The 21,457-nt window shown below is 39.0% G+C and overlaps 1 protein-coding gene across 4 annotated transcripts in view; it reads right to left on the reverse strand.

The window, feature by feature from the left end:
* Positions 1-1,228: 1,228 nt before the first annotated feature.
* The window catches only part of Kcns3 (potassium voltage-gated channel modifier subfamily S member 3), a 43,108-nt gene continuing 22,879 nt past the window's right edge, over positions 1,229-21,457 (reverse strand). For all 4 annotated transcript variants that reach the window (XM_015479494.2, XM_048804774.1, XM_048804773.1 and 1 more), the window contains one exon: positions 1,229-3,251. In XM_015479494.2, the coding sequence (XP_015334980.1) occupies positions 1,717-3,192 (1,476 nt within the window). In that variant the 5' untranslated portion in view covers positions 3,193-3,251 and the 3' untranslated portion in view covers positions 1,229-1,716. The remainder of the gene's footprint in view (positions 3,252-21,457) is intronic.

A 21,457-nucleotide genomic window follows, 5' to 3' on the forward strand; every position in this document is an offset into this window, starting at 1 on the left:
TCTATTATTATGATTAGTATATTGCTGCTGCTGTTACTGCTACTACTGCTGTTACCAAGCAAGCGGTATTAGTTGCTACACAACTCATCAGGTAATCCTTAAAATAACAGGATCCCACATTTTACTGCTAGGCCTCAAAACTACATCTGTGTCACTATCAAGAAGGCATCTGGGGTGATAAGAGGGATTTTTTAAAAAAATATTTTTTTAGTTGTTGATGTATCTGTCTTTTTTATTTATTTATCTGTGGTGCTGAGGATCGAACCCAGTGCCTCATACATGCTAGGCAAGTGCTCTGCCACTGAGCCTCAACCCCCATCCCAGATTTTTTTTTTTTTAATGGGCAGGGAATGACATACACACAGTGTGTAAATAACCTGCAGATTTGAAGTGACCATGAACCCTGTTTCGTTATATCCATCTCAGGAGTTACAGACACACAAGAGGAGGGATGAGTTGAAGAGGTACTAGGAACCTGCAAACAACACCCCTTTCTCAGAGACATGCATCTGCAAACATAAAAGTTGGATAATGAGTCCATATGGCTCCTCCATTTGCAAGAGCTCAGGGAAAGAACGGTGTCGCTGTTCATCTCCAGAATCAGGACTTGAGCTAAATTCTCTCCATGCAGGATAGCATTGCTCTGTCCCTTCTCTGACAATTATCACATGTTTCTTCTTTCACAGTGAGGGACTCCTAGGTAGAGGCAGTGATTGCCTTCTCTGCCACTATTTGTAAACGTTGTCCAGCCATTGGGATAGCTAGATCCTTTCAGTGATTTAGGTTTTGTTCTTGTGGCCATAATGAATCACATCTGCGTCTTTGTGTAACACTTCCCCTTCCTTCCACTCCCTGAATGTGTCTCTGCCTGTGAGTGTGTAGGTTTACTCTTCTCTACATAATTTTCAGGTAATGAGGGTTCATCCTAGCAGTAGACATTATTGTAAAATTCAAAATATATACTGGAAATGTACCTGTAGGGGTACATAATTCATTCCCATGTCCTGAATACCTGCATGTTTACTTGGCCTACAGGATGGCTTAATCTTGAACCTGTTCTTCTACCTGCCAAGAGTCAACTGAACTAGCATATCATTGGTGGGTGTCCAAAATTCAGATACATAAAGAAAGCACTCTTGATATTTGAAAAAAAAACAAAAAAACTTTTCTAATTTTAGACATACTGAAATGTACTTACTCGACATAAAAACATGCAAACAAGACATTCTCCATACTGAATTAGGAAGTTTATTAGGCTCCTAATCTCCATGTCTAGGACATAAACATGGATTTACATGCATTGTCTCATTTTGTGGATCTTACATGCATGTAGTCTTCATCAGCTGGACCTCGGAGTCTACTTGTCAGTAATTTACAGTTAGCTCAATGTGAGTAAATGGCAAATACAGGATGATGCATAAGCCGGAACAAAACTCCCACCCAATATCATTTACTTTGTTTTTGTTTTTTTTTTCCAAAACCATATCACAACTCTCTCTTGTAAAAAATAAATTTCAGAACGAGGCATTTCATTGACCTCACTGAGAAAAATAAAGATAATTCTATCATTTCAGAATTCAGCAATGAATGTCCAACTATGGCTAAAAGGTACGCCCTGAGAATTAAATGAATTTAACAAACCCATTAAGGTTTATAAAGCTGTGTTAACCTAATGTCAGGAAGGGGCACACAAGATACAGGCACAAATGTCCCTGCTCATTTTGCTGTGCAATTCTCCAAGGATGCGGTGTTATAAACATCCTCATTGTCTTCGATGCTCGAAGCGTCTGTGGAATCGGGATCGCTCACCACAATGCCCACGGAAGAGAGACTGGTAATGAAGGCATGCACCCGCTGTGCATAAATGTCCCTAATGTTAAAGTAAGGTAGCTCATGACACTTCTCTGGTGGGTCTTCACTGCACTGGTCCACATCAATGTCCTTTTGCTTCTGGTAGTACTTGGAAAACTTGTTGAAGATGATGGTGATAGGAAGGGCCACCACCAATATGCCGCAGATGATGCATGTGCTGGCGATAATCTTCCCGGCCAAGGTGACAGGATGGGTGTCTCCATAGCCCACGGTGGTCATGCTGATGGTGGCCCACCACCAGCAGACAGGGATGCTGGTGAGGCTGGATGTGTGGTCATCTTTCTCCACAGAGTAGATAAGCACGGAGAAGATGGAGATGCCGACAGACAGGAAGAGAAGCAGCAGCCCAACTTCATGGTAGCTGTGTCTCAGCGTGGCCCCCAGAGACCGAAGTCCTACGGAGTGCCGGGCCAGCTTCAGAATTCGGAAAATCCTCATAAGGCGAAGGATCTGGACCACCTTGCCCATGTTCTCAATGTCCTCGCTCTCTTCTTCCTTGGTGTCTACCGCCAATGTGGCATAGAAAGGAATAATGGAGACAAAGTCAATTATGTTCAGAGGATTCTTCCAGAATTTCTTTTGACAGGGAGCAGCAACCAGCCGGATGGCAAGCTCCCCAGTGAACCAAGCAATACAGGCGATCTCCACACCCTCCAGCACAGGGTCGTCCACCTCCCCGTCCTCATTCTGGAACTCCGACATGCTGTGGACACACATGGCCACTATGGAGGCCAGCACCACGCTCAAGGAGGAGATGGCAATCAGCTTGGCAGACAGGCAGTACCCAGGGTTTTCCATTCGAATCCAGATTTTCTTCCGGAGCTGACCGAACCGCAGCTGGTCAAACTTCTCCAGCTCTTTCTCAAACAGAGAAGACTCTTCAAATGAGGAGTCGGTGCTCACGTCGTTGCTTTTCTGGTCCCAGTCCTTCTCGTGGTTTTCCTCCTTGCGTTCCTGGTAGCGACCACTGCAACAGGAGTCAATGAAGAGCTCGTTGATGCCCCAGTACTCGATCTCCTGGCAGAAGGAGAACACACACAGCTCCTCCATGACGTGCAGCTTCCCCGTGTAGTAAAAATTCAAGACATATCTGAACAAGGAGGGGTTCCGATCAAAATAGTACTCTTTATCGGCCACGCTGTAATCATCACACAGTTCCAGGATGGCCTCCTCGGAGTGGCAGGTGAGCAGCTTCCCCAGTCTGGTGTGAGGGAACCTCAGGAGCGTGCTCTGGTCAACAGACTGCTTAAAGCCCCCCACGTTCAAGTTGACAAGTTCCTCGTCTTGTCCAGGGCGATGGAAAAACTCACCAAACACCATTATGGATCCAGGAAGTTGAGAGCTGGCTGGGAAGGGGGACCAGGACGATCACGAGGCACCTGGAAGGAGCACAGGATGGCATTAGCAAGGAGTCCCCCTGTGCTTGCCAGGCTTATTTTTAATCTGCCCTTTCCAGGGTGATGGGCTACACCAAAAACACAGCAGGAAATGCAGCAAAGAGGAACACAGGATTACGCATTCTGATGAAAAGAAAACCAAGACCAAAAAAAAAAAAAAAAAACCCTGGAATTTATAAATCTGCTTTTTAGGAAAGACTGCAACAAAAAATTTTTATTAGTGCATTACAGTTATACATAATATGGAGTTTCAGTGAATTATAGTTATACATAATATTGGGGTTTCTTTTGACATAATCACACAAGCATGAAATACACTTTGTTCCAATTCAGTCCCTAGTACTCCCCTTTCCTTCCCCTCCTCCCTCCCTCTATTCCTTTTCCTTTGCTCTTCCTTCTGTTTATTTATAGGTTTTTTTTTTTTAATTAGTGCTTTACAGATATACATAAAAGTGAGATTAACTTGTTATATTCAAATATTACACAGAATATTTTGGCCAATTTTATTCCTCCATTCCTCCCTTTTCCCAACCCTCCTCCTTCCCCTCAACCCTTTTCCTCTACTCCTTTGATCTCTCTTCTGTTTTTATAAGATTCCACACACACACTTTTCTTTTTCTTTTCTTTTTTTTTTTTTTTTTTGTCTAGCTTCAGCATATGAGAAAAAACATTCAACCCTTGACTTTGTGAGTCTGGCTTATTTCACTTGACTGATGTTCTCTCCAGTTCTATCCATTCACCAGCAAATGCCATAATTTCATTCTTCTTTATGGATGAGTAAAACTCCATTGTGTGTATATGTTTATCATATTTTCTTTAAAAAATATACTCATATATTGTTGGTGGGACTGCAAATCAGCACAACCACTCTGGAAAACAGTATAGAGATTCCTCAAAAAGCTAGGAATGGAAACACCATATGCAAAATAATTTTTATGAAAACTAATTCCTATTTTTCTATTTTTTAAGAATTCAAACTTCACCTCCTCCTCTTGTCCCCACCCTCCAAAAAATGCACTTTAGATCACTTACACAGTATAAGCATCTTCATGGTCTCAACCCATCCAACACCATAGGCTAGCTGCTGCCAGGCTTACAGCTCATACCTCCTGGTCCCCAGGGCTCAGTCATGCACCCACAGTAACAGCACTCTGCTCTTCTCCACACCGTGGCCCCAGCCCACCCAGGAGGGCTCTGCTAAGCTCAGCTCTTACAAAGGATGTGGGTTTCCCTTTATGCACCAATGTCATTCCTTTAAGAGAGCCCCATTCCCTATGTTTGGGATGGACAATCAAGAGGATATAATTATCTCCCTATCTTTAAGTACCATATATCTTGCAGATACTATTACACTTCATAGGATGGTATTTCAGGTACCTCCACATAGAAGGAAGCTGACTTAGGAAAACCTTTTTAATTTAATTGCACTATCAGTTTCCTGACACAAACACACTCTTCCCCCATCTCCCCCCCCTCACAGTCTCCCACACAGCCCTAATCTATGATTACCTCTCCACAGATAGTCTATATTGGCTGAATGCACAGCCTGTTTTCAGTTCTGACACTAACCGGGATGTACCAGATCCATTTCTCCAAGAGAAAATAATAGGTTTTGCCATCACTCAATATACTGATACTTCCTCAGAACAGAGGGTACAGATAAAAAGATAGGAGACTTTACCGTACTCAGTCCCACCAGGTACTTAGATGCCTGGCTCACATGTGTCACTTAACCCCTCCAAGACTGTAACAGAGTGTATAAAAAAATGATTATGCAGAGTCCAAGATTTGGGTCCAAGTTTGAGTCCAAGATTACACAATAGGTAAATATTAAACCCAAGATTTAAGCCCAGGTTGAATTAACTTCAAAGCCCATGTTCTCTCTACTACATAGATTCCTCTGCCCCATTTCTCCCTTATTATGATCCAATAATCCAGTATCAGAAGGGTTATACCAGAAGTGGCTCAAGCTTCCTTGGAATCATTGAGAAAAGAGCAGAGATTCCAGGCTGCAGAGACTCGATGGCTGAGATTACAAGTAGCCTGAATGTTGACAGTTCAGGCAGAGTTGACCAATCAGAAGGGTAAAGGGTGTCTCAACAGAGGTTTTCAGAGTGGGCAGAAGGCAGATGATGGAGGGACTGGCACATTGGTCTGAAGAATCTGGATTTGACCCTGTTGGCAGCACCACTAAAGGGTCTTAATCAACAAGCGGGAGTGGCTACATTTGTCTGTGATTTAGAAAGACCCCACCGAGGCTCACCCTTCTGTCCTTACTGCTAGACTTCCCAGCCTCCAGAACCATAAACAAAACCAACCTCTTTCTTTTAATAATAATGACAAAGACCCTACAGGCAGCAGGGTAGAGAGGCCTCAGGGAAAGGCTGGAGCCAAGGACACCAGGCTATGATAGAACAAGTGAGTGGGCCAGGACCCCAGTCCACACAGGGGCGTGGGTCTCAGGAGACACAGACAAGTTCAGGAGAAGTCTACAAAGCAGAATTGAAAAAAAAAAAAAACTTGGCTTATTGATTGGAAAGAAGCGACAAGGACACAGAGGGGCTAAAAGAGGATGTGTTTTTCTAAACTGCCGAAGCGGGTGGACAGTAATACCATAAAAGGAAGCAGGAAGGTCAGAAAGGAATTTCTTTCCCCCTTGTGCTATGCAAAGCCAAGGTCGTCATAGAGGCAGATTCCTCTGAAAGGGTCACACCAAAAGTCACAGCTTTAAAATACAGCCATCCACCCCAGGAAGAAGTCTACAGTCCCAAAGGATACATCAGCGATGGCTCCCAGGATGCCAATACTATGCCCCATGAAACCAGAGACCATGGCATGGCTTAATGTACCTCTTATTAGATTTGCTGACCTCGTCAAACAACTCAAAATTTCCCCCTCTGCTTTCTATTTTTAATTAGATATCTTCTTTGAAAGGCTCAAATCAGAATTCCTGACTTGGTCCAAATATTTATGTAACTTCAGATCTCTGAAAGCCAGCTCACGCTCAGGCAAATATGGTAGTAAAACGTTCCAAGAAGCTGGTTTAGCTAAGCGGATGCTAAGACTTTAATGGAAGTTATCTTCTGGTGGATTATTTTTCATCGGCTTGGCTGTCCTGGAAGTCCGCAGTAGAAAGGCAGCAGCCTGTGTCAGTCCCCTCATCAGAGGGTGTGTGCTCCGTCTCCCATCCCCTCCACATCACTTCTCTAGAGCACATGGTTATCGCCCATAATATCAGTCTCCCTGCTCTGTCCTCTTGGTGCTTTATTTACTCCGCATGAGTGAAGGAGAGTCCATAATGTGATCCATCCATTCTACAAAGTCTAGTCATAAAAGCAACACACATCATAAAACCAGGGATCTCTTGTTACGCAGCTTTCAGAAGAGAGAAAAGGGAAAGCACCCTCTTTCTGGGTCAAATCAAACTCTCCAGCTCAGAAGGCAAGCTGAGAGGCCAAATCGGTGTCAGTTTCCTTGGCTGAGTCTGGCCCGCAGCAGCCAACTAGGGGTAGGAAAGACAGAGTTCCCACCTTTGCAAACTGCAGTCGCCTCATGCAGACGGTCTTCCACAATTATGAATGGTCTTTATTCATTTGCTGCTCAGCTAGGGACCTGGCAGGCAAGGAAGCAGGACCAGAACTGATGCGTGGGCATTGTATAGCTATTAAGTGTCGAAGGAAGAGGCCCAAGCCAGGGGGCCATGCCTGACCCAGGACTCGCCATTCTACAGCAGTCCAGCGCACACTCTAGAGGTCACGTTAAAGAAGTAGGATGCTGCCCATCATTGCTTTCAAGATTCCTATATTCAGAAAAGAACTTATTTAATAGACATTCATTTGCTCCTTTCAGGAACTATTTATTGAATCAAAGACATATCTCTACATATTTTTATACATTTACGTAAGTATTTAAAGGTATATATGTTTATAATCAGCCCTCTGTTATGGGTTACATATGAGGTGTCTCCCAGAAGCTCAAATGTCAAAGTTTACAGGTGAAATGATTGGGCTATGAGAGCCTTCCCCTAATCAGTGCATTAATCCATCAGACTGGACTGACTGGGTGGTGACTGTAGGCAGGGAGGGTGTGTTTGGAGGAGGTAGGTCACTGGGCGTTGCGCTTTGGGGGTATATATTTGCCCCTGGTGGGCAGAGCCCTGCTCTGCTTCCTGGTCATCATGTTCTGAGCTGCTTTTCTCCTCCCTTCCCCTCCACCATGAGGTGCTGCACCACGGGCCCAGAGCAATAGAATCAGCCGTGTCTGTACTTAGACCTCGGAAATGTTGAGCCCCCAAATAAACTTTTCCTCCTCTAAGTTGTTCTTGTCAGGTTTTTTGGTCACAGTGATGACAAAGCTAACTAAAATACCCTCCCTATCCATGGGTTCCTCATCCAAGGATTCAACCAACCATAGATCAATTTAAAAAAAAAAAAAATTGCGTCTATCTTAAACATGTACAGACTGTTTTCTCTTGTCATTATTCAGTCTAATACTATTTGCATAGCATTTACATTGTATTAGTTATTACAACTAACGTAGAGATGACTGAAAGTTCCTGGGAGAATATGCATAGGTTTTATGAAAATACTACACCACTTTATGTAAGGAACTTGAGCAACTGCGGGTTTTGATACCTACAGGTGTTCTGAAACCAACGCCCTATGGATACCAAGGGATGACTATTTATATAATGTATGTGTGAAGATATTGATAGGGTTGTACATATAGCTATTGATAATATAGGCATATAGTAAACCATACATCTACTAAATGAAAACATGGATCAGTTCATTTAAAATAAACCAGAATAAACTATTCTAACTCAGAAACACAGAAAAACAAGAAAGAAAGAAAATTTGATTACATTTAAGTATTTTTGCTTTTTTTTTTTTTTGTATTGGTTCGTTGTTGTTTGTTTTGGTATAGGAAAAAAAAAAACATACCAGAGCAACATAAAAAAGGAATGCAAAAAAATATATTTGCCTATGTATCACAGACAAGAATTTAATATGCCTGACATATAAAGAATTTTAAAGCAGAGAAGAAAGAATACTAGAGATACAAAAAAATGGGAGAAAAGGAACAAACAGTTCACAGGGAAAAAAAGCAAGGAAAGAAATGTACATTAAGACTATGCTGAAATATCACATCTAATGTATCAATTTGGGGGAAAAAATCCAAAAATAGGGCTACATATTCTGTTGATAATTCTACAGAGAAACAGGCACTCTTCATACTGTAGTGGGAATGCAAAAGGAAAGAGAACCCCTAGGGAGGAGGATTTGGCAAAATTTAGTAAAAATGTGTAGGCATTTACCCTTTAACCCAGCAATCTCGCTTCTAGAAATCTTTCCCAAAGATAGGCACAAATTGAAAACACTTGAATAATTGAAAACAGCCCAAATGTCCATCAATAGAAGACTGGCTGAAAAAAAAAATTATGGTCTACCTCCCAATATATGTGATTTCTAAGATGCTTTAGTTAAGTGGGAGGAAAATTACAAGTTATAGAAAAGTGTCAATACATGCTACAATTTACCTAGCAAGGGGCAATTATGACTACACACACACACACACACACACATCCACTGTGTTGGCAGGGTGCACACTTATATGAAGAAAAGGAAACAGTGGAAACATCAGTCAAAAATTAATAAAACGCAGGAACTGGGGTTGCGACTCAGCGGTAGAGCCCCCGCCTAGCGTGTGTGAAGCACTGGGTTCATTCCTCAGCACCACTTGTAAATAAATGAAATAAAGGTATTGTATCCACCTACAACTAAAAAAGATATTTTTAAAAAATTAATAAAATGCTTTCTCATCTAGAGAGAAAGGGAACAGTGTATGAGGGACAGTGTTGAAAGCTAAAGTTGAGGATAGCATAAATATTTCACATAATTCTGAAACAAAGTCAAATACAAATGAAACAGGCATTTCTTAAAAAAGTAAATCCTACTATGTATCATTGGTGGCTTAACCTCAGAGAGATTAATTATCTCAAGGCATTTTTAAAACAAGAATGTGGGCATCCCTACTGGTATATATCCTAGGAAAAAATTATAGAGATCTTAAAATACTTTTAATAATCACATTGATATGATTATTCTGAAACTCTGATACACGCACATGGGATAAGCAAATAATCTGTTAGGTTACTATTATTAATCACCCCAAGATTCTGATACAGAATAAAAGAAACACAAATACAAAACTCATATAAATTAAGTAAAAACTCACTGCTCTGGATTTTACATGGAGATATTACAATAAATTCATGGTTTATTTTTTGATAAGGGAAAAAATTTATTTTCTTTTCCTTGCTCTGTCCACTGAAAAAGGCCTGGAATAAATGACCAGACTCTGGGAGCTGCTTGGGCATCGCTCCTATCTCCACTTCAGAACGGAGGCACTCCTTCTTGTCCCTGCAGGGAGTGTTAACAGCTGAAGGCTGTCAGCAAGGCCCCTCTTGGGGAATCACCCTCAGCCAAAGATAACTGTCTTGCCCAGGGTCACACTCATCCCTCAGGCCAGCCCACATCCAGTGATTCGTCCACTAGAGGGGTATAAAGATCCCACATCTTTTTCTCGAGGTGCTCAACCCAGCTCCAGAGCTTTCCCGGAGTCAGCTGATGTCTTTGTCAAAAACTCCTCCTTTCGCCCTTCACTTCTCCATAAGTACAGATCCCAAGGACACATATCGACAAACTTACTGCACATCAGTCACTCTGTTCCTTGGAGAACCAAGGGGAAGACAGCAACAGAGAAGCAAGGAGCATCCTGAGTTAGATCAGACTGACACCTCTAAATATGATTTCTCACTAAAAAGAGCTGGAGATCCTTGGAGGAATGGCCAATCCCCAGTCTGGGGTAAATGGACAAAATGAGCCTGCATTATCTTGCTGTACCAGAAAGTCTGAAACTATCAAAATGACAGGGGCAAGAGTCAAAAGGACTCAAGGTCAACTTAAGGAGACTCCTACTGGTCAAAGACAGAAAATTTGTCCCTCAAAAAGGGGAAAAGGTCTGTAACGGACTGAGACACACCAAGTGTACAAAAATTCCTAAGTTCACCATGATAATTTATGAAAAGGAAGAAATGCATTGGCTATCTCTGGATAGTACTAGAGTACTAACTCATTATTTTGTGAAAAAAATAAAATTTAAGAAAAAAATTGTTACTAGAGGCAAAAGGCATTTTATAGTAATAAAAGGGTCAATCCATCAAGAAAGCATAATATGTGTATGTGTATAGCAATAGAACCCCCACCCAAAAGTACACGATGAAAAAAATGACAGTCCTGAAGGGAAAAATACATAATTCAAAAATATTCCAAAAATTAGACATAAGATCCACAAAAAAAAAAGATTTGAACATTATAAAACAACAAAATCTCACAGAAAACAATAATGCACATCACCTAATAACGGCAGAACATATATTCTTCTCAAATGTACATGAAAAATTCTCCAGTTAGACCACATTAAATTATAAAACATGCCTCAATAAATATTAATATGTGCTAGTCAGCTTTTCATCACTGTGACAGAATACCTGAGATAATCAACTTGAAAGGAGGAAAGGTTTGTTTGGTTGGCTCATGGTTTCAGAGGTTGCAGTCCATCATCACTTAGCCCTGTCATGTTGGGCCTGTGGAGCCACAATACATCATGATGGGAGTATCTGGTGGAGGAGCCCTGTTCACCTCACAGCAATCAAGAAGCAAAGAGAAGAAGCAAAGGAAAATGAGGGACCAGGTTCTTAATAACCCTTTGAAAGGCATGTTCACAAAGACCTAACCTCTTTCCACTAGGCCCCACCTTCTAAGGGTTTCATCACCTCCCAATAGCACCATAGGCTGAGGACCAAGCCAACAATACTCGGGCTTTGGTGGACTTCAAAATCCAAACTATAGCCAAAAATATTAAAATAGAACAAATATATACACCAACTGCAAAGTAATGCTCTTATATGTCAGTAACAAAAGAAAATTCAGGAATTTTTTTAAATGGAAATCAACATTAAGTCAAAGGAGAAATTACAAGGGAAATTTAAAGAATACTTTGAGATGAACAAAGACAAAAATTCAATACAATAAAATTACAGGTTGCTGCTAAAACAGTGTTTAGAACAAAATTTATACCTTTACACACCTATGGGAAAAGAAAGATCACAATCTCACAACCTTCTATTTTAAGGAACTAGAAAGAGAAGAGGAAATTAAACCCAAAGTAAACTGAAGAATGAAATAATAAGGGATTAAAATCGAAAGAAGTAAATGAAGAGTATGAATAAAAATAATCAACAAAGCCAAAAGCTGGTTGTTTTTAAACATCAACAAAATTGATACCTCTTTAGTCAAACTAGCCAAGAAAAAATAAGAGAAGAACCAAATTAGCAAAAGCAACAATGAAACAGGGTATATCATTATTGACCTTTACTGAAATGGAAAAGAATTAAAAGGAAATACAATAAATAATTGTGTACTCACAGATTAGATAACCTAGAAAAAGCGGACAAATTGCTAGAAAGACACAACCTACAAAAACTGACAGGAGAAAAAGAAAATCTTAATAATTTTATAACAAGATACTGACTTTGTAATAAAACTTTTTCCACATGGAAGATTCAGATAGAGATAGATAGCTCTACGGGTGAATTCTATCACATACTTAAAGAACAAACACCAGTTCTTTACAAACTCTCCCAAAAACTAAAAAAGAAAGACACACTTCCTAACTCATTCTATGAAGCCAGTATTACCCTAATACCAAAACTAGAAAAAGACAGGACAAAAAGACCACAGCTCAATATACCTTATGAACACACATGCAAAACCCCTCAATAAAACACTAGCAAACCAAATCTAACAACATACGGAAAGGATTACATACCTTGACTATTGCAATTTATTTCAGGAATGCAAAGTTGATTTAACATATTATAAATAAACCAAGTAATGGAATAAAGGGGGGAAATTGCATCACCAATGCAATAAATGCAGAAGAAGCATTTGATAAAAATCCAGCACATTTTCATGATCATAAAAGTCAAACATTCACAACTTAATTGGCTAATCCAAAGATTTTTTTTTCCCTATTTTTGACAATTGGCGCCCTTAAAATGCAAGATGGAATTGTGTTTTGCATTTTTTGGTAAAAGGAGCAAAGTGAGGACCTAGAGATATACATAGGCTCGTGAGCAGTCTCCTTGGAAGAACTCGGCACAAGTAGATGGTAAACATTTAAAGAGGAAGGGGGGGTGTTTAAAATAGTAAATCAGTAAGTCACTTCTAAATTTAAAGAAAACAAAATTAGAGTTGAAGAATAAGTAGGTTCCAATTGGCTATTGCCATTTTTCTCTGAAAAAAAATAAATATTTTTTTGAAAATTATGAAAAATAAACCCCAAATATTCAACAAATTAGGAATAGAAGGGAACTTTCCCAAGCTGAAACCCATGGCTAAAACCATACTTAAAGCTGCAAGACTGAAAGCTTTGCTCAGTAATAGAACATGGTTGCTGACTCTTGTCACATTTATTCAATAAACTGGAAGTTTGGGGGTTGGGGGGAATTAGACTAGAAAAAGAAATAACATGCATTCAGATTGAAAAGAAAAAAGTTGAACTATTCCTATTTGTAGGTAATGTGATCATGTGCATGGAAAATACTTCATAATACAAACACACACTTACAAATTATAAAAACTAGTAAGCTCAGCAGTGTTTCAGGAAGCAAGATTAATATGCAAAAATCAATACTATTTTTATATACCAATAATAAGAAAATATGTATGAAATTAAGAAAACAATTACATTTATTGAATTCAGCAAAGTAGCAGGATATAAAATGAACACTCATAAATCAATTGCATTCCTATACATCAATGATGAAAGAGACTGAAAGAGAAATTAGGAAAACTATCCCACTCACAATAGCCTCAAAGAAAATAAAATATCTGGGAATCAATATAACAAAAGATGTGAAAGACCTCTTCAATGAAAACTATAGAACATTAAAAAAAGAAATTGAAGAATACCTTAGAAGATGGAAAGATTTCCTATGTTCTTAGATAGGCAGAGTTAATATTGTCAAAATGGCCATATTACCAAAATTGCTATACAGATTTAAAGTGATTTCTATTAAAATTTCAATGATGTTCCCATAGAAATAGAAAAGGCAGTCATGAAATTCATTTCAAAAAATAAGAGGCCCAGAATAGCCAAAGCAATCATCAGTGAGAAAAGTGAAGGAGGAGGCATAACAATACCAGACCTTAAACTATACTATGAAGCTATAGTAACAAAAACGGCATGATATTGGCACCAAAACAGACACAAAGACCAACGGAACAGAATAGAAGACACAGAGAAAAACTCACATGAATACAGTTATCTCATACTATACAAAGATGTCATAAACATACATTGGAGAAAAATTAGCCACTTCCTCAAATGGTGCTGCACTTCCTCAAATGGTGCTGGGAAAAATGGAAATCCTTAGGTAGGAAAATGAAAATAGACCCCTCTCTCTCACCGTGCACAAAATTGAACTCAAAATGGATCAAGGACCTAGGCATTAGACCAGAGTCCCTATGCCTAATAGAAGAAAAAGTAGGCCCAATTCTCTCTCATGTTGGCTTAGGAAACAAATTCCTCAACAAGACTCCTAAAGTGCAAGAAGTGAAATCAAGAATCAATAAATGGAATGGTATCAAATTACAAAGTTTCTTCAGATCAAAGGAAACAATCAAGAATATGAAGAGAGAGCCTACAGAATGGGAGAAAATCTTTGCCATTTCCACCTCAGATGGAGCACTAATCTCCAGGATATATAAATAACTCAAAAACATAACAACAACAAACAAACAAACAAATAAACCAATCAAAAAATGGGCAAAGGAACTGAAGACACTTCACAGAAGAAATATGATCAGTCAACAAATGTATGAAAAAATGTTCAACATCTCTAGCAATTAGAGAAATGCAAATGAAAACTACACTGAGATTTCATCTCACTCCTGTCAGAATGGCAATTATCAAGAATACAAGTAACAATAAATGTTGGCAAGAATGTGGGGGCAAAGGTGCACTCATACATTGCTGGAGGGACTATAAATTGATGCAACCCCTATGGAAAGCAGTATGGAGATTCCTCAGAAAACTTGCAATGGAACCACCATTTGACCCAGTTATACCACTCCTCAGAATATAACCAAAGGACTTAAAATCAGCATACTATAGTGACGAAGTCACATCAATGTTTATAGCAGCTCAATTCACAATAGCTAAGCTATGGAACCAACCTAGATGCTCTTCAACAGATGCATGGATAAAGAAAATGTGGTACATATATACAATGGTATATTACTCAGCCATAAAGAAGAATGAAATTGTGGCATTTTCTGGTAAATGGATGGAACTGTAGACTATTATGCTACAAGTGAAACAAGCCAATCCCCAAAATAGGAAAGACAGTAGAATGAATAACTTTCCTATGTTCTTATATGAATACACAACCAGTAGGACTCCACATCATGTACAACCACAAAAATGGGAAGTTATACTCCATGTATGTATGATATGCCAAAATATATTCTACTGTCATATATAACTAAAAAAATTAAAACTAAAAAAAGAAAACAATCATATTTATAATAGATTCAAAAATAATAAAACTCATAGCAATAAAGGAATAAATTTAACAAAAGTGGTGTAAACTTATATGATGACAGCTGTAAAATGCTGCTGAATCAAATTAAAGAAGTCATAAATAAAGGGAAAGGCATTCCACATTTATAAATTGGAAGATTTACTGTTGTTAAAACAGCAATACTCCAGAAATTAATCTATGAATCCAATCTAATCCCTATCAAAATTCCAGCTGTTTTCTTTTTTCAGAAATTGACAATTTGATTCTAAAATTCATATGAAAAGCAAATGATCCAAGATAGCCAAAACAAACATGAAAAAGCAGAACAAGGTTGAAGGACTCTCATGTTGTGACTGTCAAAATATTTTACATAACTCCAGTAATTAAGACAGGGTGATCTTGACACAGGAAGACAGAAAGAGAATTAGAACAATTCAGAGTACAGAAAAGAGCCACTAACTACTACAGAAATTCATTTTTCTTACATAAATTGACTTCATCAAAATTAAAATTGTGCTTTGAAAGACCCTATCAAATCAAGGGCAACTACAAAGAAAAAAGTAAATGGGAAGAAAAAATTACAAATAATATATCTAAGAAGCTCTAATATCCATAAGTAAAGAGCTCAAAGTAAAAGATAAATAATCTACTTAAAAATAAGCAAATGATAAATACTTGTCAGAAAATGCATAAATGGCCAAAAAGTACAAGAGAAGATGCTCAATATTACTAGCCCTTAGAGAAATGCAATCAAAATCACCAGGAAAAAGTAAAAAAAAAAAAAAACAGGTAGACACCACATCACACCACTGTGATGGTTAGTCAAAAAGTAATACAAGTGTTATATTATAATGCAAGTGTTGATGAGAATGTGAACAATTTCAACCTTTGTGTGTTACCAGTGGTAGTGTAAAATGGTGTAGCCATTTGGGGAAAGAATTTAGGCCCACTCCTCAAAAAGTTAAACATTGGGCTATGATGTGACCTAGCAATTCCACCCATAGATAGTTGAAAATCTGTGATAGTTACTAAGATAGTTGAAAAATCTGTGTTTAAACAAATGCACTTCAGGCGTGGTGGCACACACCTATAATCCCAGTGGCTCAGGAGGCTGAGTCAGGTGGATCAAGAGTTCAAAGCCTGCCTCAGCAATGGTGAGGTGCTTAGCAACTCAGTGAGACTCTGTCTTTAAATAAAATACAAAAAAGGGCAAGGGATGTGGCCCTGAGTTGAATCTCTAGTACAAAACAAACAAACAAACAACAACAACAACAAAAAAAAAAAACAAGTGCACAAAACTAATGTTCATAATAACATTATTCATAATAGCCAAAAAGAGGAGATAATCCAAAGGCCCATCAGTTGATTAGTACATAAATAAATGTGGTATATCCACACAGTGAACTATTATTGACCATAAAAAAATGAAGTTCTGACACATACTATAGGTATCGACATGAATCAACCTGAAAATATTATGCTAATGAAAGAAGCTAGATGAATAAAAGTCACATGTTGTATGATTCCATTTACTGCCACATGTTGCTTAACAATGGGGATAGTTTTGAGAAACATGTCATTAGGCTACTTTGTCATTGTGCAAACATCATAGAGTCTGCTTATACCAAGTAAGACAGCTATGAGACACAATCTAATGGGACCACTGTTGTATATGTGGTGCATCAATGACTGAAATATGTGTAACATAACTGTACATGAAATACTCACAATAAGCAAAACTGTAGAGATGGGAAGCATATTGGTGATTACTAGAGGTTGGGGGGAAGAAAAAAATGGGGATTGCTAACAGGTATATACTTCTTTGGGAAATGACAAAAATATTCTGTATGAAAATGGTTGCACAACCTTGTGAATATACTAAGAACCACCAAATTATACATTTTTTAAAAAAGTTGACTTTACTGTGATATGAAGTACATCTCAATAAAAATTGTCATAAAAAAGAGTTTCAGCTGTTGAATAAAATAATAATAGAATTAAAATCTCACTATTTTGCAATTCATCATGAAATAACAGATCTAGGCAATGGTCATCAGTGGCTGCTAAAACCCAACTTAAAAGCTGATGATATCTGACCTCCTGCACGACCTATGTAACAAAAGGAGATAAGACTGCATGTCCCCCTATAGAAGTACACATACAAGTCTGCAATATGGCAGTCAAAAAAATGACGTAAATTTTATTAAACCTTTTAGACCTAACTTCCAGCTGAAACAAAATAAGAGATTTTAGAGGACCCTGTTCATGACACCAATGGGATGCATTCAGCAAAATCCAGACTGTAGGAAACCATTAAGGGTGAATGACATGGGTCAAGTCTATTTAAGAGACACCTAACTAGAACCAACATATAAGCTTTGTGTGGACCCCGATTCTAATAAGCCAAATGCACGAGTATATATAAAAGTCAGGGGCATTCAAACACCAAGTAGACACTTCATAATATAAAAGAATTGTTATTAATTTTTCAGTGTCCTAATGGTATTGCAATTATGTTCTTAAAAGAGAGTCCTTATTTTTTGTAAATAAATACTAAAATATTTATGCAAAACATTATGCAGCATTTGGGATCATTTTTATAATACATGGAGAAAGCAAGGACACTGATCAGACAAGATGGCCATGCATTAATTGTCTTGGTAGCAGGGTAAAGGGTACACAGAAATTGAATGTATTATTCTATTTCTATGCACATTAAAATTCTCCAGTGAAAAGGATTTAAGAAAAATTTACTAAGCACCTTTTTCAGGCCACATACCATGGAAAGTGCTTTCATCTACACTATTGTCCAACCTTTTATTCCCATCAACTGGTGCCGTACCTGGACACTTGTAGGCAGTGACTATTCAGGCAATAACTGAATAAATGAATCATTTCCTTTATGAATATGTGTTTAAACAAAAAGCATGAACCTAGTGTTCATAATAACATTATTCATAATAGCCAAATGCAGCCACCCTGACAAGTAGATCATTGACCCCATATTGCAAATGAAGAAATCTAAGGCTCAGTCTGGCCAACATGATCCAGTTTTTATGAGCAAGACTGTTATTACTCTGCCCCAAATAGGAGTACTTAAACTTTTTTTTAAGTGGGAAGAAGTACACCATCTTACGTTCTAATTTGCCATCCTCAATAAAGAATGTTATCCCTTCTGTAGGTGTGTGGGTACTAGCATGCTGAGGACCTGTGCCTTCTCAAATTAGGTATATCTGTGGACATTTAGCCACAATGTAGAAGGACAAATCATTATTTTCATGTTCTTCCAAAGGAAAAGCTTAGACACACTATTGATTTTCCTATCTACCATCAACCCAAATCACTCAGGGTGATAATACTACATACAATATTTGGTCACTTTCTCTCTCTTTGTGTTTGTTAGACTGAAAAAAAGGGGGGAAAAAACCCTACATTGATTCACTTCTATCTGCCCTATGAAATCTTCAAAAACATTAATCCCTATTTTTCTCTTCTTAGTCAACTTTCTGCTATCTTTGCTTTATACTCTCAAATTCACGTAAAAAATAGTATAGATATTGTGTTTTCAAAGCTGACACATATACCTATACACACATGCATGACTGTCTTTCATAATGCTTGCTTTGTTCAGCAAAAAAAGTATAATAATACATGCCAGTTTTTCTTATTGGACAGAAACATTTTTTAAAATCAATTCCATAAAAATGAATAAAATCCTAAATACCTTTTTCCTTTCACTGTTCAAAAAAAAAAATCTATATTAGTCATTTCATCAAAGGCAAAACCAGGCCATTTTCAGCATTAATACTGCCATCTTTTTGGAACATTCTTTTAAGAGTTTCATTTCATTATATTAAGTGCAAAAAAGAAATCATCTTGATTTTTAAAAGTCGGCCTTGCTAACTTCAATTCCTGACTACACCATGTGCTACAGTGTGAAAGGGCTTTGTCCCCTAAGGGTTCAAGTGTTAGAAGCTCTGTCCCCAGTGTGGCAATGCTGAGAGATGGTGGGACCCTTAAGAGGTGGGGCCTACTGGGAACTGTTCAGGTCACTGAAGGAACTGACCTGGGAAGGGATTAAGGTCGTTCTTGTGGGACCCTGAATAGGTTTTTATGAAAGAAAGTTGTTGTAAAGAGAAAGCCTGACCTTTGCATCGTTCTTTCTGTCTTCCTGATTTCACTACACGATGTCTCCTCACCTCCATGGTGCAATGCAGCCAGCAGGGCCAACCATGCTGTTTGAACTTTCAACTTCAAAACTGAATTAAATAAACCTCTTTTCTTTACAAATTACTTAGCCTCATATATTTTATTATAGTAATAGAAAAGAGATTAACAACACCATGTGAGAATATACCATAGAAAACCAAGAAAGTCTAATCAACTGAAAATCTAAACTCAGTCTGATTCACACCAGTGTCTCCTCCTCAGGACCTCACACCAGGGGCCTCGCCCACTGATAGTCTTCTTTTGCAGTAGGCTCCCCATATCCCAGTTTGGGTAATATATAAAAAACAGAAAATCAGGGGCTGGGGCTGTAGCTCAGTGATAGAGTGCTTGCTTAGCATGTGTGAGGCCCTGGGTTCGATCCTCAGCACAACATAAAAATAAACAAATAAAAATAACATAAAAATAAACAAATAAAATAACTACAAAAAATAAAAAAAAAAAGATCAGAAATCAGTGATGGATCAGGAAGAGCAAAGAGTGTGACTAAATGCAGTGGCACTGGGTACCCTGGCTGTGGATCTAGAAATGGAGACACCTGAATTCTTACCTCATGAGTCAGCAACTTCACAGCAGCTAAATAGTGTTATTCTGAGAAATAAATATTTGTGAGGCATTTAGATGGACAAGTCCAGAGCCAAAATAGAAGACAGGAATCTTCAAAGAACCTTCTGGATTTAAGTCTTTGTGCCCAGGGGTCAGCATCACCTGGGCCTTCCAAGGTCCTGAATGAAGCCCTTCCCTCCAAGAGCTTTTGAAGTGGTCAGCCTAGCCCACGGAGGAGGCCTTTATGTAAATGTCCATCTCAGCAGTCAGTCAGACAAGGAAACTCCCTCCCAGGCCTGTTCTGCATTTGGCATGTTCTCCCAGCATGGGCCACAGCTGACAACACACTGTTGGCACAGTCTCTGACCCCCAAGGTCACCCTACTCTACAGCAATCCTAACCTGAACTCACCTTTTAAACACTGAGTTAAACAAAATGAACTCTCTTCCTCCTGCTACCTGGTACAATCCTATTAAAAGTTGTGTTCATTCCTGCTGGGTCTCTATTTAGTGACTGCTCCTCTCTGGAAACTCCAGGGATCTGTGTACTTCACACTGCAAGCACAAATAGAGAGCCACTCAGAAGGCCAAGTGACTTAGCAAGCCACACAGCCAGAGAGCTGTCCTACTTGTAACAGGCAAAGCATCGCAGATCATAGCTTTGATCAACCAGTGAAATGTGGACTTTTCTCCAAGAGAGGCCTCTAACCTGTGTAAATACCCCAGCACTTCTCCAACTGAACCGTGTTACTTGGAGTAACACACATACAAAGGTCTGTTTGCAAAGTCCTGGTGCTCAGGGAAAGGAGGTGAGAATTCAGATGCACAGGGGATAAATCAGCAGCTCTCCTTCCCCATCTCCCCTGCTTTACTCGGTCTCTCGCTGCCTCTAACGTACACCTTTATACCAGCACTTATCACAGCCGTTACAGTGCTCTCTGTGCTCCTCCCTGCTCTGCACACTTCTGTTAGCTGCTCACTCTACACGCCAAGCTCCTTCTCAGAAGGGATCATCTACTGTCCTCTCTACGGCTGCAGTTCCTTATGCTATCTGTTGCCCATAGTCTAGTGAAAAATACTCACTTTAATCTGGAGGAACTGACAAAAGCAAAGGGAAAATCCAGCTAAGACTGAGCAGAAAGATGCAGGCATTGCAAAAGTCAGCACCTTCAGTGGCCAAACAAGTAAGTCGAGGCTGGTGGGTGGACTGTCCTTACTTATGTAAGAGGCAGAGGCCACATAGCACTGCAGTCTTTCTTGGGGACAGAGGCCCAGTGTAGACTTATCATTCCATGTTCCTGGAGAGCAGAGAAATGCTAATTTTTATGTGGAATATCTCAAGTTTAATTAGAATCGATCCAGCATGTTTTAAACATTATATGTCTCAAACAAATTGAGCCTTGGGCCAGTATTTCCACAAACCACCCACTGTGACCTGAGCCAGATTTGCACCAGTTCTAGCTCCACAGCATCCATTTTAAGCCAAACTGACTCAAATGGACACAAATGGAATCTTTTCACAATAACTGTAGTGTTACTTCTATGTGTATAAACTACAAAAAAAGGGAAGGGGGCTGAATGTGTACTAGACACCTTCCAAAAGGTGGCCTGCGGTGTCTCTCAACACAACTCCCCCCTAATGTTTCTGGAACTATGCTCTTTCTCCTTTAGCTGTTCATCCCAACCATCCAGTGGAATTTCCAACCAGAATGGCCCCCCTGTGTCTAGCCTTCATCTTTGCCACGATACTCTGAGATTCATTCCCC

The sequence above is a fragment of the Marmota marmota genome, unplaced genomic scaffold (assembly GCF_001458135.2).
Source record: "Marmota marmota marmota unplaced genomic scaffold, marMar, whole genome shotgun sequence".
Lineage (NCBI taxonomy): Eukaryota > Metazoa > Chordata > Mammalia > Rodentia > Sciuridae > Marmota > Marmota marmota.